The 15,516-nt window shown below is 40.2% G+C and overlaps 3 protein-coding genes across 7 annotated transcripts; 2 read left to right on the forward strand and 1 right to left on the reverse strand.

Annotated features, from left to right (window-relative positions):
• The first annotated feature begins 2,994 nt into the window (after positions 1 to 2,994).
• Positions 2,995 to 11,746, forward strand: LOC115749465. 3 transcript variants are annotated; one of them, XM_048282780.1, is made up of 10 exons: positions 2,996 to 3,731; positions 4,382 to 4,549; positions 4,724 to 4,822; positions 4,905 to 5,006; positions 5,127 to 5,246; positions 5,487 to 5,624; positions 5,723 to 6,046; positions 6,243 to 6,422; positions 11,550 to 11,606; positions 11,666 to 11,746. In XM_048282780.1, exons 1-9 carry the CDS (start codon positions 3,240 to 3,242, stop codon positions 11,586 to 11,588), a joined length of 1,662 nt encoding a protein of 553 aa, XP_048138737.1. In that variant the 5' UTR covers positions 2,996 to 3,239; the 3' UTR covers positions 11,589 to 11,606; positions 11,666 to 11,746. The 3 variants fall into 3 exon arrangements, with proteins under 3 accessions (XP_048138735.1, XP_048138737.1, XP_030542142.1); XM_048282778.1 differs by lacking the exons at positions 11,550 to 11,606; positions 11,666 to 11,746 and having other exon boundaries at positions 2,995 to 3,731; positions 5,538 to 5,624; positions 6,243 to 6,655; XM_030686282.2 differs by lacking the exons at positions 11,550 to 11,606; positions 11,666 to 11,746 and having other exon boundaries at positions 2,997 to 3,731; positions 6,243 to 6,655.
• On the forward strand, positions 8,996 to 11,349 carry LOC115749471 (lysine histidine transporter 1-like). Of its 2 annotated transcripts, none has more exons than XM_030686291.2 (7): positions 8,996 to 9,254; positions 9,353 to 9,736; positions 10,063 to 10,456; positions 10,562 to 10,667; positions 10,788 to 10,879; positions 10,974 to 11,042; positions 11,143 to 11,349. In XM_030686291.2, the coding sequence occupies exons 1-7, from the start codon at positions 9,112 to 9,114 to the stop codon at positions 11,239 to 11,241; spliced, it is 1,287 nt and encodes a 428-aa protein (XP_030542151.2). In that variant the 5' UTR covers positions 8,996 to 9,111; the 3' UTR covers positions 11,242 to 11,349. The 2 variants fall into 2 exon arrangements, with proteins under 2 accessions (XP_030542151.2, XP_048138738.1); XM_048282781.1 differs by having other exon boundaries at positions 10,974 to 11,075; positions 11,143 to 11,217.
• On the reverse strand, positions 11,553 to 14,613 carry LOC115749469. Of its 2 annotated transcripts, XM_048282782.1 has the most exons (3): positions 14,166 to 14,613; positions 11,675 to 12,258; positions 11,553 to 11,617 (listed from the first exon to the last, which is right to left on the reverse strand). In XM_048282782.1, exons 1-2 carry the CDS (start codon positions 14,449 to 14,451, stop codon positions 11,684 to 11,686), a joined length of 861 nt encoding a protein of 286 aa, XP_048138739.1. In that variant the 5' UTR covers positions 14,452 to 14,613; the 3' UTR covers positions 11,553 to 11,617; positions 11,675 to 11,683. The 2 variants fall into 2 exon arrangements, with proteins under 2 accessions (XP_048138739.1, XP_030542149.1); XM_030686289.2 differs by lacking the exon at positions 11,553 to 11,617 and having other exon boundaries at positions 11,669 to 12,258.
• Positions 14,614 to 15,516: the final 903 nt, after the last annotated feature.

A 15,516-nucleotide genomic window follows, 5' to 3' on the forward strand; every position in this document is an offset into this window, starting at 1 on the left:
ACTGACGGCTCAATGTAGGTATCCACTTCTGGATTGCTCATATTTCTGGTTGTGGAGTCAGAGCTTGTGTTGATAGGATTAGGAATGGAGTCGTTACTTGCTCATTCAGGGGAACAAATGTAGAGAAGTGCATATCTGATTTGAGCATGACTTTACTTTCTTGGATTAATTTGTCAATTCATGGTGGCCAATGCGTGCCGCAAATACTAAAAATTGAGCTTGCATCATAGAAAAAACAGGGAAGAATCACCCATTTAGATGTTGGAAAGGATCCGATCGATGCTCGACAGATTTTGCTAAAAGATTGTGAGCTATCTGTACTAGAAAGATTGGGAAAGAAATATTACATTAATTAGATTAGGGCTACGTTTGACAATTAAAAAGAATAAAATAAATAAAATCGGCTAGCCCAATCCTGTATGTCCGGAACCGAGAACTAGATCGCCCAACCATTGGTTCCATTTTTTAGGATCGAGAACCGGACCACCGGTCCGGTGCGGTCCGGCAATTCTTAGTCCGATCGATCCAATTTGCTCACCTTACCAGAGAGTGTCATCGGGCTCTCGTTACCCATGCCATGTAGGACAACTATCGTCCAAATCGGCTATTTCGATCAAAATTGATCGAGATGGACTTAATTAGGGATGAGCAAATCGAATCGATCGGATCGAGAGCCACACGGACCAATGATCCGGTTCCCAACTCCAGAGGATAGTGGTCCGGTTCCCGATCCTTAATAACGAAACAAGTGGCCGTGCGGTCCAGTTCCCGATTCAGGGGTAGAGGACCGGACTGGACCAATCGATTTTAGTTTTTTTTTTTTTTCACCCTCCTGCAAAACAAACTGCCACATTAGCTCAAGAAATCTCATATTGAAGGCCAGCCTTAACAGTAGCCTACCTAGCCTTTCTCATCTCAGCCTCTTGATCGTCCAGCTCTCCACCAACGACGCAATTAGTGCCTGTCAATCGTCAATGCAACGTACATTTACCAGTTCAACGGCTTTGAACTTACCGTAAGGAATGAAGCAAGAACGGAGCAATTATCCACACTTCAGTTCATAGAATAATACCTTTCCTAATCTTGGCATGAACTTGTCCACCTGCTTCCTCAATTTTTGATTTCCACTTAGTCTGCACAAACACTACCGCAATAAATTCTACATCCAACGCGACTATAAGTTGGTTCAAAATGCTATTATGCATATTTCCATGATTGTTCTCTAAAAAGCACGAAGAGCAAGAATCATACAATTGGATCACCAGGAACTGGATCGGACCGGACTGGGAACTGCTCGTCTCTAGACTTAATTGACAGAATATAAAAAAATTTAGGACTCAATTAAAAAAAAAACTTAGGATTGAATTGGTATAAGTATAATAGGTTTAGAACTTTTAGATAAATTCTCGTGTTTTGAGTGAGCCATTGTCGGTCATATAAAAATAAGTTCTTTTCCAACCACCAATCACAAGCAGAACTATTGCAATCGAGGCCGATAGAAGATGAGGAATAAATGTGTTTCCCCTAACTAAGCGCTATTGCTCCTAAGTATTTGCCCAATTTGGCCCTCTTGCATCCCAACTAGCATCCCCTACAGAAAGCTAAAACCTACCATAAATGATTTGAAATTTTTTTTTTCGAAAAATCATATTACTTGAAATAATTAGTTAATGAAAAGTATTTTCATTGTCGACAATAATTTATGTCTAAATATTTTTGTAGAAGATGAAAATATTTTTCGTTAATTCACTTTCGTGAACAATACAATCGATCACTTTTTAAAAAATACTTTCAAAATCATTTATTTTTTACGAAACAAAGGGAAAATTACCCTCATTTTTAATTCTTCTTAAACGGCGGTAGTAGTTTTACCCGAGAATTAGAACACGCTATCCATCCTCGCCCGGTTAAGTTGCCGACTAAGTGAGGAGTTCACTTAGAAAATCTAAAATTAGTTAGTCATTCTCTATTGTGCTCGAGTGTAGTGAAGTTATTGTGTTGGTAAAAATTACTAGCTAACAATCGGGCCTCTTGGAAAATTTTAAATCAGTTTGTAACCCACTATTAGATTTGAGATTCATAAAATCCTTATTTATTTTGGCACGATAGATGCTCAGTGAATTCGAAATTGTAAGTTCGGTGGGAAGATCATCACTGGCCAACTTCGTGACCAATAATGGTTGTGGTTGCGATTTAAGGAGGAGTAGCGACAGGGCAATTCATACACAAATTGAGTTGCAACCGTTATCTCCCTCTAAATTAATTGCCTAGCTAGTTATTTTACATACCTACTCCTCTAAAATTTTCGTTTTATCTAACGATGGATTGTCTAATGGCACGAAACGGACATAATTAACTAAACCATTTGTCCTTTCTGTGTCGTGTTTACCAAAATATATCCGGTCGGATCGATTGACGATACGAAAATATTGGAATCATGACAATCCCGAACATGATGTTTTAGGTTTGGTGGCCGACTCGATCCATCGATTGGTCGAGTTTACTTTTGACATTGGTAACCAGCAATGTCTTCTACTTTCGTGTTCCACGAAAACTAGTAAATATATAGGAGATGCGAATCTATAACTTGGAACAGGAAAAGACGAATATGCTCACGGGGTTTTATCTAACATATAACTTAGGTAAATATTGATAATTACATACTCCTCCATTTTGGATACGAGATATCGTGATATTTTCTTTTCAAGTGAAATAGATTTACTAACTTGTCCACAAAAAAAAAAGTTGTTGATGATGACAAAAAAAAAAAAAAAATAGCCAAGGAAAGTCTTTAATTAGGAAAGAAAATGGGTGGCCGGATTACGATATCTACCGACCATGCTTAACTATCGACGATAGCAACAAAATCAATCAAATTGGCTGTCAATTTTTATTTAAATATAAATTAGGGAAATATTTACACTTTTTTTTTGGTCGAAAAATATTTACAATTTAACGGTCAACATAATAAAGCGTGGGAATTCCAACCTGGAGACCTGTTAATGACTTTCCATTCCTTCCTCTCCGCCTGCCTCCAAAATTTCAAAATTGCTTTCCCAGTTTCGACCTCTCCGCCATTCTTCTCCTCCTTCAAGTTTCATCCTCTCTCTCTCTGTCTCTCTAATCAATCCTGACATCAATGAGCGATCTTAAACCCTAACGTCCCTCTCGTCTCGAGCTCCAGTCATTGACTGGTGTATATATGCCGTTCGACTGGTGAACTCACGACACTTGGGAAAATGGCGACGTCGGCGTTCAGGTCCACGACGAAGAGGACACCGATCGGGGCTTCCTCGGCCTCCACCGACGGCTCCGCTTCCTCTAATCGGAGTTCAGCTCACCGCCGGTCGCGGAGCGTGAGCCGCTTCTCCCACCGGCTGGCGGAACCAGAGGATTCATTCGGCAACGATAAACCGGCTCCCAGAGGACGGTTCGTGAACACCACGCGAGGATCGGGGTTGCCGGAGATCAGCCTCGATGATCTCGCTATTGAGTTCTTCGGTTCCGAAGATCGAGGTCGGTCGAGCTTGCGGAACACTGACGTCAGCCCTAAGAAAGGGGAAACTGCTTCGCAGAGGCGGGGGAGGTCGGTTTCCAGGCAAAGGTCGAGAGTTGGTGGTGGTAAGGGTAATGTGTTTGAGGGTTCTGGTGCGGGAAGGGTGGCTGCGGAAAGTAATTCACGGCGGAGGAGGTCGGTTTCGGTGGTCCGCTGCCAGATTAGCGATTCCGAGGTGAACTTCACGTTCTTCCATTCGCATGTTTTGAGTAATTTAGTCGTGTTTTACTGTAGATCACATGTTTTTAATGGGCAAAGAAGCTACTCACTTTTGAGCTGCTTAGGGCGCGGCGTGCATGACAATAATTTTGGAGTAAAATTTCTGCTTCAAAATGCTTTTGGAGCCAAAAATTCGTTTAGTGGTGCACATTTTGGAGCATTGTGTAACTTCATTTTTCTAGCATTGTTTTGCTCTATAAGTAGTTTTGGAGCCCCACGATGAGGTAAAAAGAAATTACTTTTGCTCAGAAGTAGAAGTAGAAGAAAAATTATTTTGCCAGAAGTTGATTTCTAGAGAATTGTTGCCAGGCACCCCCTTAATCTGTGAAAATTTCCTGTGTCATTTTGTTCTTGAATATGAGAAATGCTCATTTCCATTATCTAAATTTGAAAATGCTGATGATTGAAAGGAGTATGGATTTGCTACTAGCTTTTAAGCACATAACTTTACACCAATTCCAAGAGCGTGTCAATTACAAAAAGAAATTGACTGGCTGTCATTCCATGCTCTGTCCTCCTGATATAAGTTGAATTGGATAGTCTTTCTGTAATATAGAATCAAATGGAGCACTATACTTATTCCTTTGCTTTGTTTGCACATGATAGAGTGATGTGGACAATTCTCGCAGTTCTCTTGGTTATCCTAATAACAAGATTGTGGGTAATGGAAACAAGCAAAAGCTGCCATCACAGAAACCCTCAGCTTCAAGCAACAGACAAGCACTGAGAAGGTCTTCGAGCCAAAAGGATCTCAAGTCCTATGATGGTTATTCTGTAAGTTCTCTCATTCTGCCTGTTCGTAGCATTCAAATTTATTGGTATGTGGCTGTGGTCGCATGACAGCGGCTAACTTTCAGTTTGAACTGGCCTGCTGGCCAGTTTATGTGCTCCCTTAGTGCAACTTTTAGGATATAAATTATACTTAACAATCTATCTTATTCTTATTAGAGCCATTCATCTGCACTGACCGATGACGAAGCGAAGGATGCTTATTTTGGGAAAAACGGAAGTGAGAGAACAATACGAGCAGTTTATGCCCTGAAGACTGTAAGTGTTTCAAAATTAAAGCTATCGTGTGTCCAGCACACTGCAGTCCTTTGCCCTTTTGCTCACAAATCTCTTCCTTTAGGCCAACCACCCAACTGGAGGGGATGTTAACACTGGGTTGTGCGAAGCAATGCGTCAAGAATTCAGACATGCTATGGAAGAGATCAAGATGGAAATCGAACAGGTCTTAAACATTTCTGTCTTGATGGAACTGTTTGCTAACTCGATTCACCTCCAGTGAGTCCTCTGTTTGATTTTCGAGTAGTATCATCAAAACTTCTCTGTACTTTGGCAATGCTTGCAGGTTGTGTTGAGAAGTAAGCCTTCTGTTGGAGCGCACGACAATTATTTAGCTTTAGAAAATTCTGATGTTCGTCAGGCTGTCTCCACCATAAGAAGAAACTACGCAACAAAGCTAGAACAGGTATGTCAGATTACCTCAGCATCCTGCTGATGCTAATATTTACCTTATTCATTCTACTATGTAAGCTCCTGTTGTGCAATTCCATAAGGTGACAATTTTTGAACATTTACTGTACTGAGACATCGATCCTATTACTTTATCGCCACTGGATATTTGAGCAAGGACTTCTTTAGTACTCTGTCTTCTTGGAAGAAGATTAGTCAATGATTTCATTACAGATTTCACTTGACACATTGACAGTCAGAGAAGCGTAAAAAGGATTTATTAGCTGAAATTATGTTGGAAGAGCAGCGTGGGAAAGAGCTCAGTCAGATTGTAAATGAATTACCTCCTGATGCAAAATCCCCTGTACTGGATAAACCGTCGCGAAACAGAAAGGTAACATTCTTTCTCTTGATTTTCAAATTTGGAATATTTACTGTTGAGTTCTGCCGCTTGGTAACTTTAGCTCATTCTCTCTCTTATAAAATCACCAGAGTAGTAATGACAAAAGCAGGACGTCTAATCATCTGGCTGACGAGGCCGAGAAATATATCCAGGAGTTCCTTTCCAATGTGGAAGATACAGATATATCATCGTTAGATGGAGAAAGAAGTGATACAAGCTCAACTTTAGGAGGGACAACTAAGCTAGATACTTTTCAGAATCTTGCAAAATCCATGCCTCTTCCCATTGAAATGGACGGGGTTGTATTGCCATGGTTACAATGGGAAACCAGCAATGACGTCTCTCCACTATCGAGCAAGAAAAAGATGCAGTCGCCAATGGCTTCAAGAGGTGGAATGTTGGATGCAGCTCAGGTAATGGATAGTTACTACCTGTGTCCTTTTGTTTCTTTGCTAAAAAGATTGACAGTTGATTTTTTCCCGGGTGTTGTGCTTGTATTTGTTGTCCGCCATCTTGTCGGTGGAACTTATGTTCTCGTGGTTAATCCTCCGCCCGTCCTTGTTATCTCTGTTTCATCTGATTTCATACCGTATCACATTTGTGAAATAGGAAGTCAATATTGCACGGGACCCGAGCTATTTTTCCTCCAGCAGTCATGGTAGTTGGAGTCCAGTAATCGTAGATAGCCCTGTAGTGGTGGTCGGAGAATCCACTGGCAGTCAATCAGGAGAATCTAGAAGATATAGTGGTAAATATCACTCAGGCTGCGAGTTTGACCTGGATAAGTACCTGAAATTTTCAAATGACGAAGATTTTCTGGTAGAAAGGTGGAGACAAAAACAGAGAATCGATTCAGGAGGTCTGCTTCTCTGTCACCAAACATTTTTTTGACCATCCACTTGTTAAGGACTCTTCCTTTCTATCAATTTTATATGCTGCATCTCTGTATAGACAATCTGGACGTATAAATTGTCTAAGTGTTGTCAGAATAAAACTTCACTTACCTAGTTATTCTTCCAAAAGATCCTGATGATTTTGTGGCTTCCGCTAATGATGCTTGTGTTTCTTTATCTTGAGATGGCTATTATGCAGAGGATGGAGAGGGGTAAATACAGCCTTGAGCAGCCTAAGTTGTTCTTTCATGACTTAATAACTATCAAATCTCTCAAATTGATCGAACCTGCCCTCTTGCATGTCTCTCCAGTTGCATTTGTAGCTCCCACTTAATCATCTAAGTCTTAACGCTTGATTGGGATACTTTGTACTTCTCTATTTCATCACTAAAAGGAAAGACCTTGTTATCCTTTTTCAGATAGTCTGATAGACAAACTGATCTTGTCATGAAAATGATGGGAAAAGTGTCAAAAAAGTCCTAAACCTATTGCATTAGTGCCAATTAAGTTCAAAACCCTTTTTTTGTGCCAATTTAATTCTAAACTTTTGGCATTGGTGCCACTTAAGTCCTAAACATTTTATTGGTGTCAATTTAGTCTAAACCTTTAGCATTGGTGTCAATTTAGTTCCAAATCTTTTGTATTTATGTCAATTGAGTTAATTCGGTTAATTTTGGCTGAAAATCGTTGACATGGACGTCGATTGTCTTACGTGACACGGTTGGCGTTGACTTGGATATTTTTTCATATTATTCTAATATTCTAAATAATTTTTTAAAGAATATTTTGGTTTTTTAAAAAATATTAAAAATATTAAAAAAATTCCACGTTAGCACCAGCGGTGCCAACGTAGAAATTGGTTTAGGACTGAATTGATATTAATACAAAAGATTTATGATTAAATTAACATCATTAATAGGTTTAGGAATTTTTTGACACTTTTCTCTTAAAATGGCCGTTACTTATCACTCATTTGTTTCTCAGGGATTTGCTTAGCTTGCTTGCTTCTTTAGCCTCTTTTATCTTTTACCGTCGCTCCTCTAGCGATCACCTGCATCAAAATGTCCAGCCAAAAAAGAATTTATGTCCGAGTAAGCACAAGTCACGGCTAATTAGCGAGCTATACTCTTGTTAGAGATTGTTCTTCGAGAAATAAAAATATTGGACTCAGCATTGATCACAACGCAGAACCGAATTTCCCTCACACCATCATTGCTGGGAAAAGATGGAAGATGCAGACGGAACTTGCTTGTGCCAATTTGCTGTGTTATTTATTGCCAATCCATGATAAGTCGGGCCAAAACATGCCTTTCAAAAAGGGTTTAAAATCTATCTTATAGACCCGGTTTCCAAACTCAAGTCAAGAGAGTAATTTCTAAGTCCTTCAATTTTATTAAACCGAAAGTCGCACTTTGTCCAGTCCTCCAGTGGGCAAAATCTGTCCTGAAATGGTCTACAGACTCTTCTCGTTTTTAAACGAAGCAAGTATGGCTCGTGTGATGCTGGGAAAGAGGGGATCATCATGTCTATCTTGAAGGACGTTTATGGATAAACTTTGAGTGAGTTTCATTATCGCCAAGGAGTTCTTCAATAACATCCTTTTATCTCAACAAAAGAAAAGATTCAAATACATGATTTGGGCGCCGTAACTCAAATGATTGTGTTTCTATCTACTAATTCGTCGCCGAATCAAATTTGAAGTTATGATGGATTATCGAGATCAGTCAAATTTAAAATTACATTGATAGGAAAATAGCTTAGCAATTTTCTTTTAAAAATAAAACACAAGAGATAGAGAGAGAAATTAATTATATCCATATATGTGTAATTCAAGATCACTTGGAGGGGTCTAACCCACATAAAAAGAAGAAGAAGAAATTCGCTTGGCAGGAAAAAGAAAAGAAAAACCAAATCAAGTACAAAGCGCACCAGTTCCCTACATTTGCCTTGAAATGACATGTTCACTAGGAAGTACCGACTGAACAAAATGAATCTACCATAATGGAATCGAGGCCTGGAATATGATTCCGATACAACTTTGATAGGTTAATGGATTCAAAATCTAATTTTCAGCAAAAAGATGGGGGAATAAATTTGACAGACACACAGAGAAAGAGCTGAACAGTGAACAAAGTCAGCTTTAATATTCTTAAGACTTGGTCACAATTCTCTCATCAATCTGGAAGCCACATAAATTCCATATTGGCCCCAGTCCAAATCGGATCCAAGCTCTCCTTAGAGAGTTACGTAGTCGTATAGAATTGGATGCACCTATTCATGTTAACTCAATACATCACGATCGTCGGATCGTGTGAATCCCACGTTGGATCTAAGAAAATCAAGGGCTTTGGTGCATTGACTCGCATGAACTCGATGTATCTTAAAAATTTTCCTAGATTCTGTTGCTAACAGAATAAAAGATCCCGAGATATTTCGAAACTCTTAGCTATCTTTTCCATCTCTACACACCTTACTCGTTCCCTTAGCTTTTTCTACAGAAATTCCTGATGTGAAAAGATAAGAAGAGAAAGAGAGAGAGGCAGAGATTGAAATCAAGGATCAATCGCTCCCCAACAAGAAGAAAAATGTCAGAGAAAGATATCAATGACTGGCTTCCAATCACCAAGTCCAGGAAGGCCAAGTGGTGGTACTCTGCTTTTCACAATGTCACTGCCATGGTTGGAGCTGGGGTCCTAGGGCTTCCTTATGCCATATCTCAACTTGGGTGGTCAGTTTTTCCTTTCTTTTTTACATACATCAGCACATTCACTAATCTTCTCATCTAGGTCTAGGTTTTTGTCTGGTTGCCAATATTTACTATTCCAGGGGACCTGGGGCCGCTGTCATGATCCTGTCATGGATCATCACACTATACACTCTCTGGCAAATGGTGGAGATGCACGAGATGGTCCCCGGGAAGAGATTCGACCGGTACCATGAGCTAGGACAACACGCCTTCGGCGACAAGCTGGGGCTCTGGGTGGTGGTGCCACAGCAGCTGATGGTCGAGGTCGGGGTGAACATCGTGTACATGATAACTGGTGGTAAATCGCTCCAGAAATTCCATGACACGGTGTGCCCCGACTGTAAGCCGATCAAGACGACCTACTTCATCATGATCTTCGCGACGGTCCATTTGGTCCTCTCTCACCTCCCCAGCTTCAATTCCATCACGGGCGTCTCTCTCGCCGCGGCCGTCATGTCTTTGAGGTATTAAATTCTTCAGACTCCCAAATAATTTTTTTGTGTCTGTTTATTGTAACCAGAGGAAATTATATTTCTATAAATTAATAGTCCAAACACTATGTTTTGGTTCTTCTGATGCTGAAAGGATGCCTTTTGTCTCTCTTTTGGATACGCTTAGAATTAACCTGGGAGTTCATGTCAGGGTAAATTTTAGGTAGTTCCGTCTAATGTTTTAACTGATGAAGCGCTTTCGTTGTGGATCCAACACTGTCTGAAATTTTCATTGTTCAGCCTGCCATTTTTTCATGTTAATCTTCTTAAAAGAGCAACCATAACATGTAATTTCGCAGTTACTCGACAATCGCATGGGTAGCATCAGCAGACAGAGGGGTTCAACCAGACGTTCAATACGGAAGTAGGGCTTCGACAACCCCGGGCCGAGTGTTTGGGTTCTTCAGCGCGCTGGGCGATATTGCGTTTGCATTTGCTGGTCACAATGTCGTCCTGGAAATCCAGGCCACGATCCCTTCGACGCCGGAAAAGCCGTCCAAGAAACCGATGTGGAAGGGAGTGGTTTTAGCTTATGTGATCGTCGCCTTGTGCTACTTTCCAGTCGCATTCGTTGGCTACCGGGTGTTCGGAAACTCGGTCCAGGATAACATCCTCATATCCCTCGAGAAGCCCCGTTGGCTCATCGCCGCGGCTAATATGTTTGTCGTGATTCATGTGATCGGGAGCTATCAGGTATAGATAGATAATTTCAATCCTCTCTCTCCATTCGATTACCCATCTTTGTATGCTTTTCTTCCTCGTTCTCTTTTTGCCGACGAGGTGTCGTGTGGATATCAGGTGTTTGCGATACCGGTGTTCGATATGATAGAATCGTGCTTGGTGAAGAAAATGAAGTTCAAGCCGACTAGAATGCTCCGGTTCATTGCTCGCAACTCATATGTTGGTGAGTCATCCGAACTCGTTCCGACCCGAACCCTCATCTTATCTTTTTTATCAGATAGTCTTTCAAAATTGTCTCTTTCGTCACTCGATTAATCGGATACGAATTGTGTTTCACGATCAGCTTTGACAATGTTCCTGGCCATCACATTCCCATTTTTCGGAGGGCTTCTCAGCTTCTTCGGAGGATTTGCTTTTGCTCCCACAACATATTATGTAAGCAATTGGCACTATATTCACTAACTCGTATATCTTAACTTATACGCTGATTATTGTGGATTTTTTTTTAACTTTTGTATGATAATTTCAGCTGCCTTGCATCATGTGGCTTGCCATCTACAAGCCAAAGAAATTCAGCTTATCTTGGTTTGCTAACTGGGTATATTGGTTAATACACATCTTCTTCGTTTAAGTGATATTGCTTTGGCACTTTGTGCAGCTAAATCTAACATTTTCCTGATGAAAGTGCCTTTTTTCAGATCTGCATTATACTTGGCGTTTTGCTCATGGTCTTAGCCCCCATTGGTGCGTTGAGGGAGATCATAATTCAAGCCAAGAGCTTCAAATTTTATTCTTGATACATAGTCCTATTGGACAGAGGGCAAAGATGGAAAGGAATCGTGTGTTAAGTTGATAGGATTTTTCTTAATTCATTCGTGTCAAATACTATTAATGTCCATAGGCTTTGGAGATGAAATTCTTTTATCAAATTATGAATTGATGTCTATTCATTGTTTTCCTCAGTTTATATTTTGTCTACTCTTATGATCGCATCTTCTCTCGAGATAAATATCGAACCAAAGCGATATTTCGGGCATTCTTCGATTTGTCCGTCCTCAAAATCCAACAATGCTTCAAAAATTTAAATAGAAAAAACCAATATTACTATTACAACGCAAATATGTTGCGAAACAGCAGATATTAACAAATATTCACAACTTTTAAGCGTCCCACGATTTTTGTTTTCCCATTTTTCCTTTCATTATTGTCCCTCTCCTTTGGGAAGGGGTGATTTTGTAATTAAAGTCCCAAACCGAGAGTTAGAGCGGCGTCGACGTCGAGCCTCCATGCAAAACCACCGCCGTCCATCCTCCACACATCGCACGGCAGCGTGAGCGAGTAGCTTCTCCCCTCGCCACTTCTCGCGTACTGCATCCTCACCCTGCACGCGAACGCCGCCGTCTCAGGCGCTCCCTCCTTCGCCACCAGCCACACCATGAGCTTGCTCCGGTCCTCCGCCGCACCCACCATCCTCCTGAACGCCCCGTTAGCCCACGTGACCCTTCCCCAACCGTCGGATGTGAATCCCGGACACGTGTCTGTCTCCAGGTTGCTCCTCCTCTCGGCGTCCGTGCGCCCCAAAGCATCCGAAGCCACCCACGTGTCGGCCACCCATTCGACGGTGATCGTTGACGCCACTATTGAGTTTCGTGGCGTCGCCTGGTTCTGCACAGCTGACGTCCGATGCACTGGACTGAGCACACGTGGCATCATCGACGGCTTCTCGGGAAAGTAGCTCTCTTTGGGGGGGGCTCCGTCTTTATTGCCGAAGCCGAGCCATTTGAGGGAGCGAGGTCCTGGAGTCTCTCCCAAGTCTGCATAAAGATTATAAAAAATAACTAAGTTCACCTTCTTTACCATTTGTAGACAAAAATAAAAGTTCATTAGCATCATGTCTACACCAAAATCGATGCATAACCTATATGGTGAAGATCTTAGTCTAAACCAAAAGATGCAACACCACACTTTAAAAAAAAAAACTTATTTAGCTTAAAAGAAAACCTAAGATGTACACGTGCATATAATATGAAATTTAAAGCTTGTTTAGCTTTCTTGTTTGACAATGTTTCGTGGGTCTCATATTGATGTAAAACGAAACTAATCTCAAAGGACTGTATCGCGTCAGCAACTGCAACTATATATTATTTAGAAAGAAGTCGGATAAAAAAATGAAGTTGTTTACTAGTTGGCGATGATGTCTGTTTGGATTAATCATGCTTTTTTGGGTACAATTGTTTTTTTAGATGTTTGGCTATTTTTTCGTGAAATTTCCCTTCTACTCTTTATCACGTTGACGCCTGAGTAATTGAAACGACTTTGTTAAAGAACCACTTTGAGCACTTGTTAAATATAGAAAGGAAACTTATTCTTTTCACCGCACTAAATTATTGGTTATTGCAATTAATGCTGCGAAGTCACATTTATTATTTCTTTTTTTTTGTCATAATTATTTTTTTTATTAAGTATGCCTTTAACAAACACCCTAAGAAAGCTCATTAAAGCGATCCTCCTAACTATAATATAGGAACTTTTGTTTGCTTGGTACAATTATATACAATCTAACTATAATACACACACGACATATGTTGGAACAAGAGTGTCAATGTATCATATATGTTTTATTCTATCACCGATAGATCATAGAAAATTCTTTAAGGAAAATGCTTTCTTAATAGTACTGAACAAGACAGTAGTGTTAGGTACGATATAATTTCAATCGTAGATCCACCCATAATCACGAGTATTTTGAATAAAGCATTCATTAATTAGGAGGTCGTGTGGTCAGAAATAATAAACAATATTTCAGGTTCATAGACTAGCAGCTCCTAATGCTTTACTAACTATTCAACTACCTTTTTAATTCTAAAGACGTTATTTCAAATTGACTTCATTCATTTCCCTTTTTGCCTACACCTGCTTTGGCCACGTGAATTAGAAAATTTGGAAAAGGAATTTTCTTTTTTGGGTGCAGATAGGACTGCATATACTTAAAGTCTAAAAAGATTTATAGAAATCTTTTTGAAGTTATTTTTTCACATAAATTATTTGTGCATCCTTGATGATTGTGAGAAAACTAAAAGCAAAGGGCTTCCTTTGTAAAATCATTATTCTTACTTATCCATGATAACTTCATAAATCATCGTCCTTTTGAATCTTTCCAATCTAGATGAATAATGAATCCTTTTTTGCTCCCAATGTCACATAGCACGCAAAGATTATTATTCTTAAATTATCCAGCATAACTTTATATAAAATACCTATATTTATCATTCTATCTATATAAAGAGCTAGAAAAAGCAGTTCATCAGAAGAACATGCGTGTATTAAAACATGAACCTACTTCATTTGTATATTAACACGTGTCTTAAGAACGTTCGATAAACATACTTATAAAAGTATTAATTTAAAAGAAGCTGCTAGCCCGACAATTTGACAATACCATCAGCTATTTCCGATCATCCGATCTTCCAATCAACGTGTGCTTTATGCAAAACACGCGGTGATAGCTTGTGAATCTACCGTTTAGATTATACCATTTATAACAATACTGTCATAAAAACATTTCCGTAATTCTAAATCATTTTCATATTTATCGAGGAACAAAACCCATAGAAATAACAAACATGCATCAGATAATTGCACTTCTTAGTGATCTGGGAAAAGAAAAAAGCACGGGTCATTAAGATAATCCATCTTATTAAGCCAAGGGAATCTCTCTCACCTGATGATCCATACACGATCTTCTCCTCACAACCCGGCTTTCGTTTTCTGTTGCGTCGTGAGGCGGGCTTCTTGCTGTCGTCGTTCCCACGCTTGCTGCGTCTCCTCCTCTTTTTGATCCCCGGCTTGATGTTACAGAGCCCGCTGTTCTCGGGCGAGGAACTAGATCCGCCAGAAGCCGACCCACTGGCAGCCGGCTTCGGAGCGATCGGCCGGAATCTGAGCAAGATCCTGTCCATCTCGGACGCCGACATGGAATAATAATAGCCACTTCTCCCGGTTGCCATGCTCAACACCCCTCCTCCTTCAACATGTTTCACGGTATATATCTACAAAACGACATACGCATAAAACGTACTCTGCGTTGAACTCTCCCCCTCACTTATGATCCTCTTGGGGCCTGAACAAGTTCATGTCTTGCTTGAGGTCCGAGAAAACAACAGAGGAGGAACCGATTGGCTTCACTTTGCATGGAGCTATGACACATGCCACTAATAATATATAGAGAGAGACAGTGTGGGCACGGCGACCCACGTGATTGCGTACGCGTGTTTGAGTCAATGTAGCGAGGCGAGGGAACCATCCGATTAGGGAAGGAGAGTAATAATTGGTTGAAGGACGGGCTCAAACTGGGACCCGCCCGGAGAGACGCGTCTCATTGATAGAGGTGGACACCAAAAGGGAGTTATTGAAAATTATTAATCAAGGGAAGTTCCTTCACGTTCTTTGTGATTCTCTAAACAAACCGCGACGATGACCATAGTGAAAATAATGATACTAATTATAATAGAAAGACCGAGGCAATTAGGGGACTGGCCTTGGCCAAGACATTATACAGTTCTATAGAAGTTAGGCCTTTTGGCAAGATATTATTCAATTTTCAAGAAGTTTATCTGATATGAACATATGTCAAATTCGATATCATCCGGAGAACACGTCTTCTCAATCTCTCTTGAACGAAATACGTAGCATTGGTGCACATTCTATGTATATACTTGCCTTTTGTTCTTCTGTGCTTTAATATTTTGAAAAATCCATGCTTCATCGGCTTTTCCATGAAGCTGCTAGTGCCAAAAAGAGAGAAATTACTTCAAAACTTCAAGCAAGTTTGAAAATTACCATCACTAATCAAAATTTACCAACCATAGATGAAAAGTCTGTGATTTTAATCAACTGCTAATCTTGGCTTATGCTAACGACGATATATTTGCCCAATAATAGAGGACGAGGCAATATAGCAAACTATGTTAATTCATCTACAGAGAAAACCAGCAAATAAGTGCCAATATTCCTAGTGAATACTCGCTCAATTACGCATTACTCTTTGCAACCCTTAACGCTTTTTGTTGAAT

Source organism: Rhodamnia argentea, chromosome 7 (genome assembly GCF_020921035.1).
Source record: "Rhodamnia argentea isolate NSW1041297 chromosome 7, ASM2092103v1, whole genome shotgun sequence".
In the NCBI taxonomy this organism is placed as follows: Eukaryota; Viridiplantae; Streptophyta; class Magnoliopsida; order Myrtales; family Myrtaceae; genus Rhodamnia; species Rhodamnia argentea.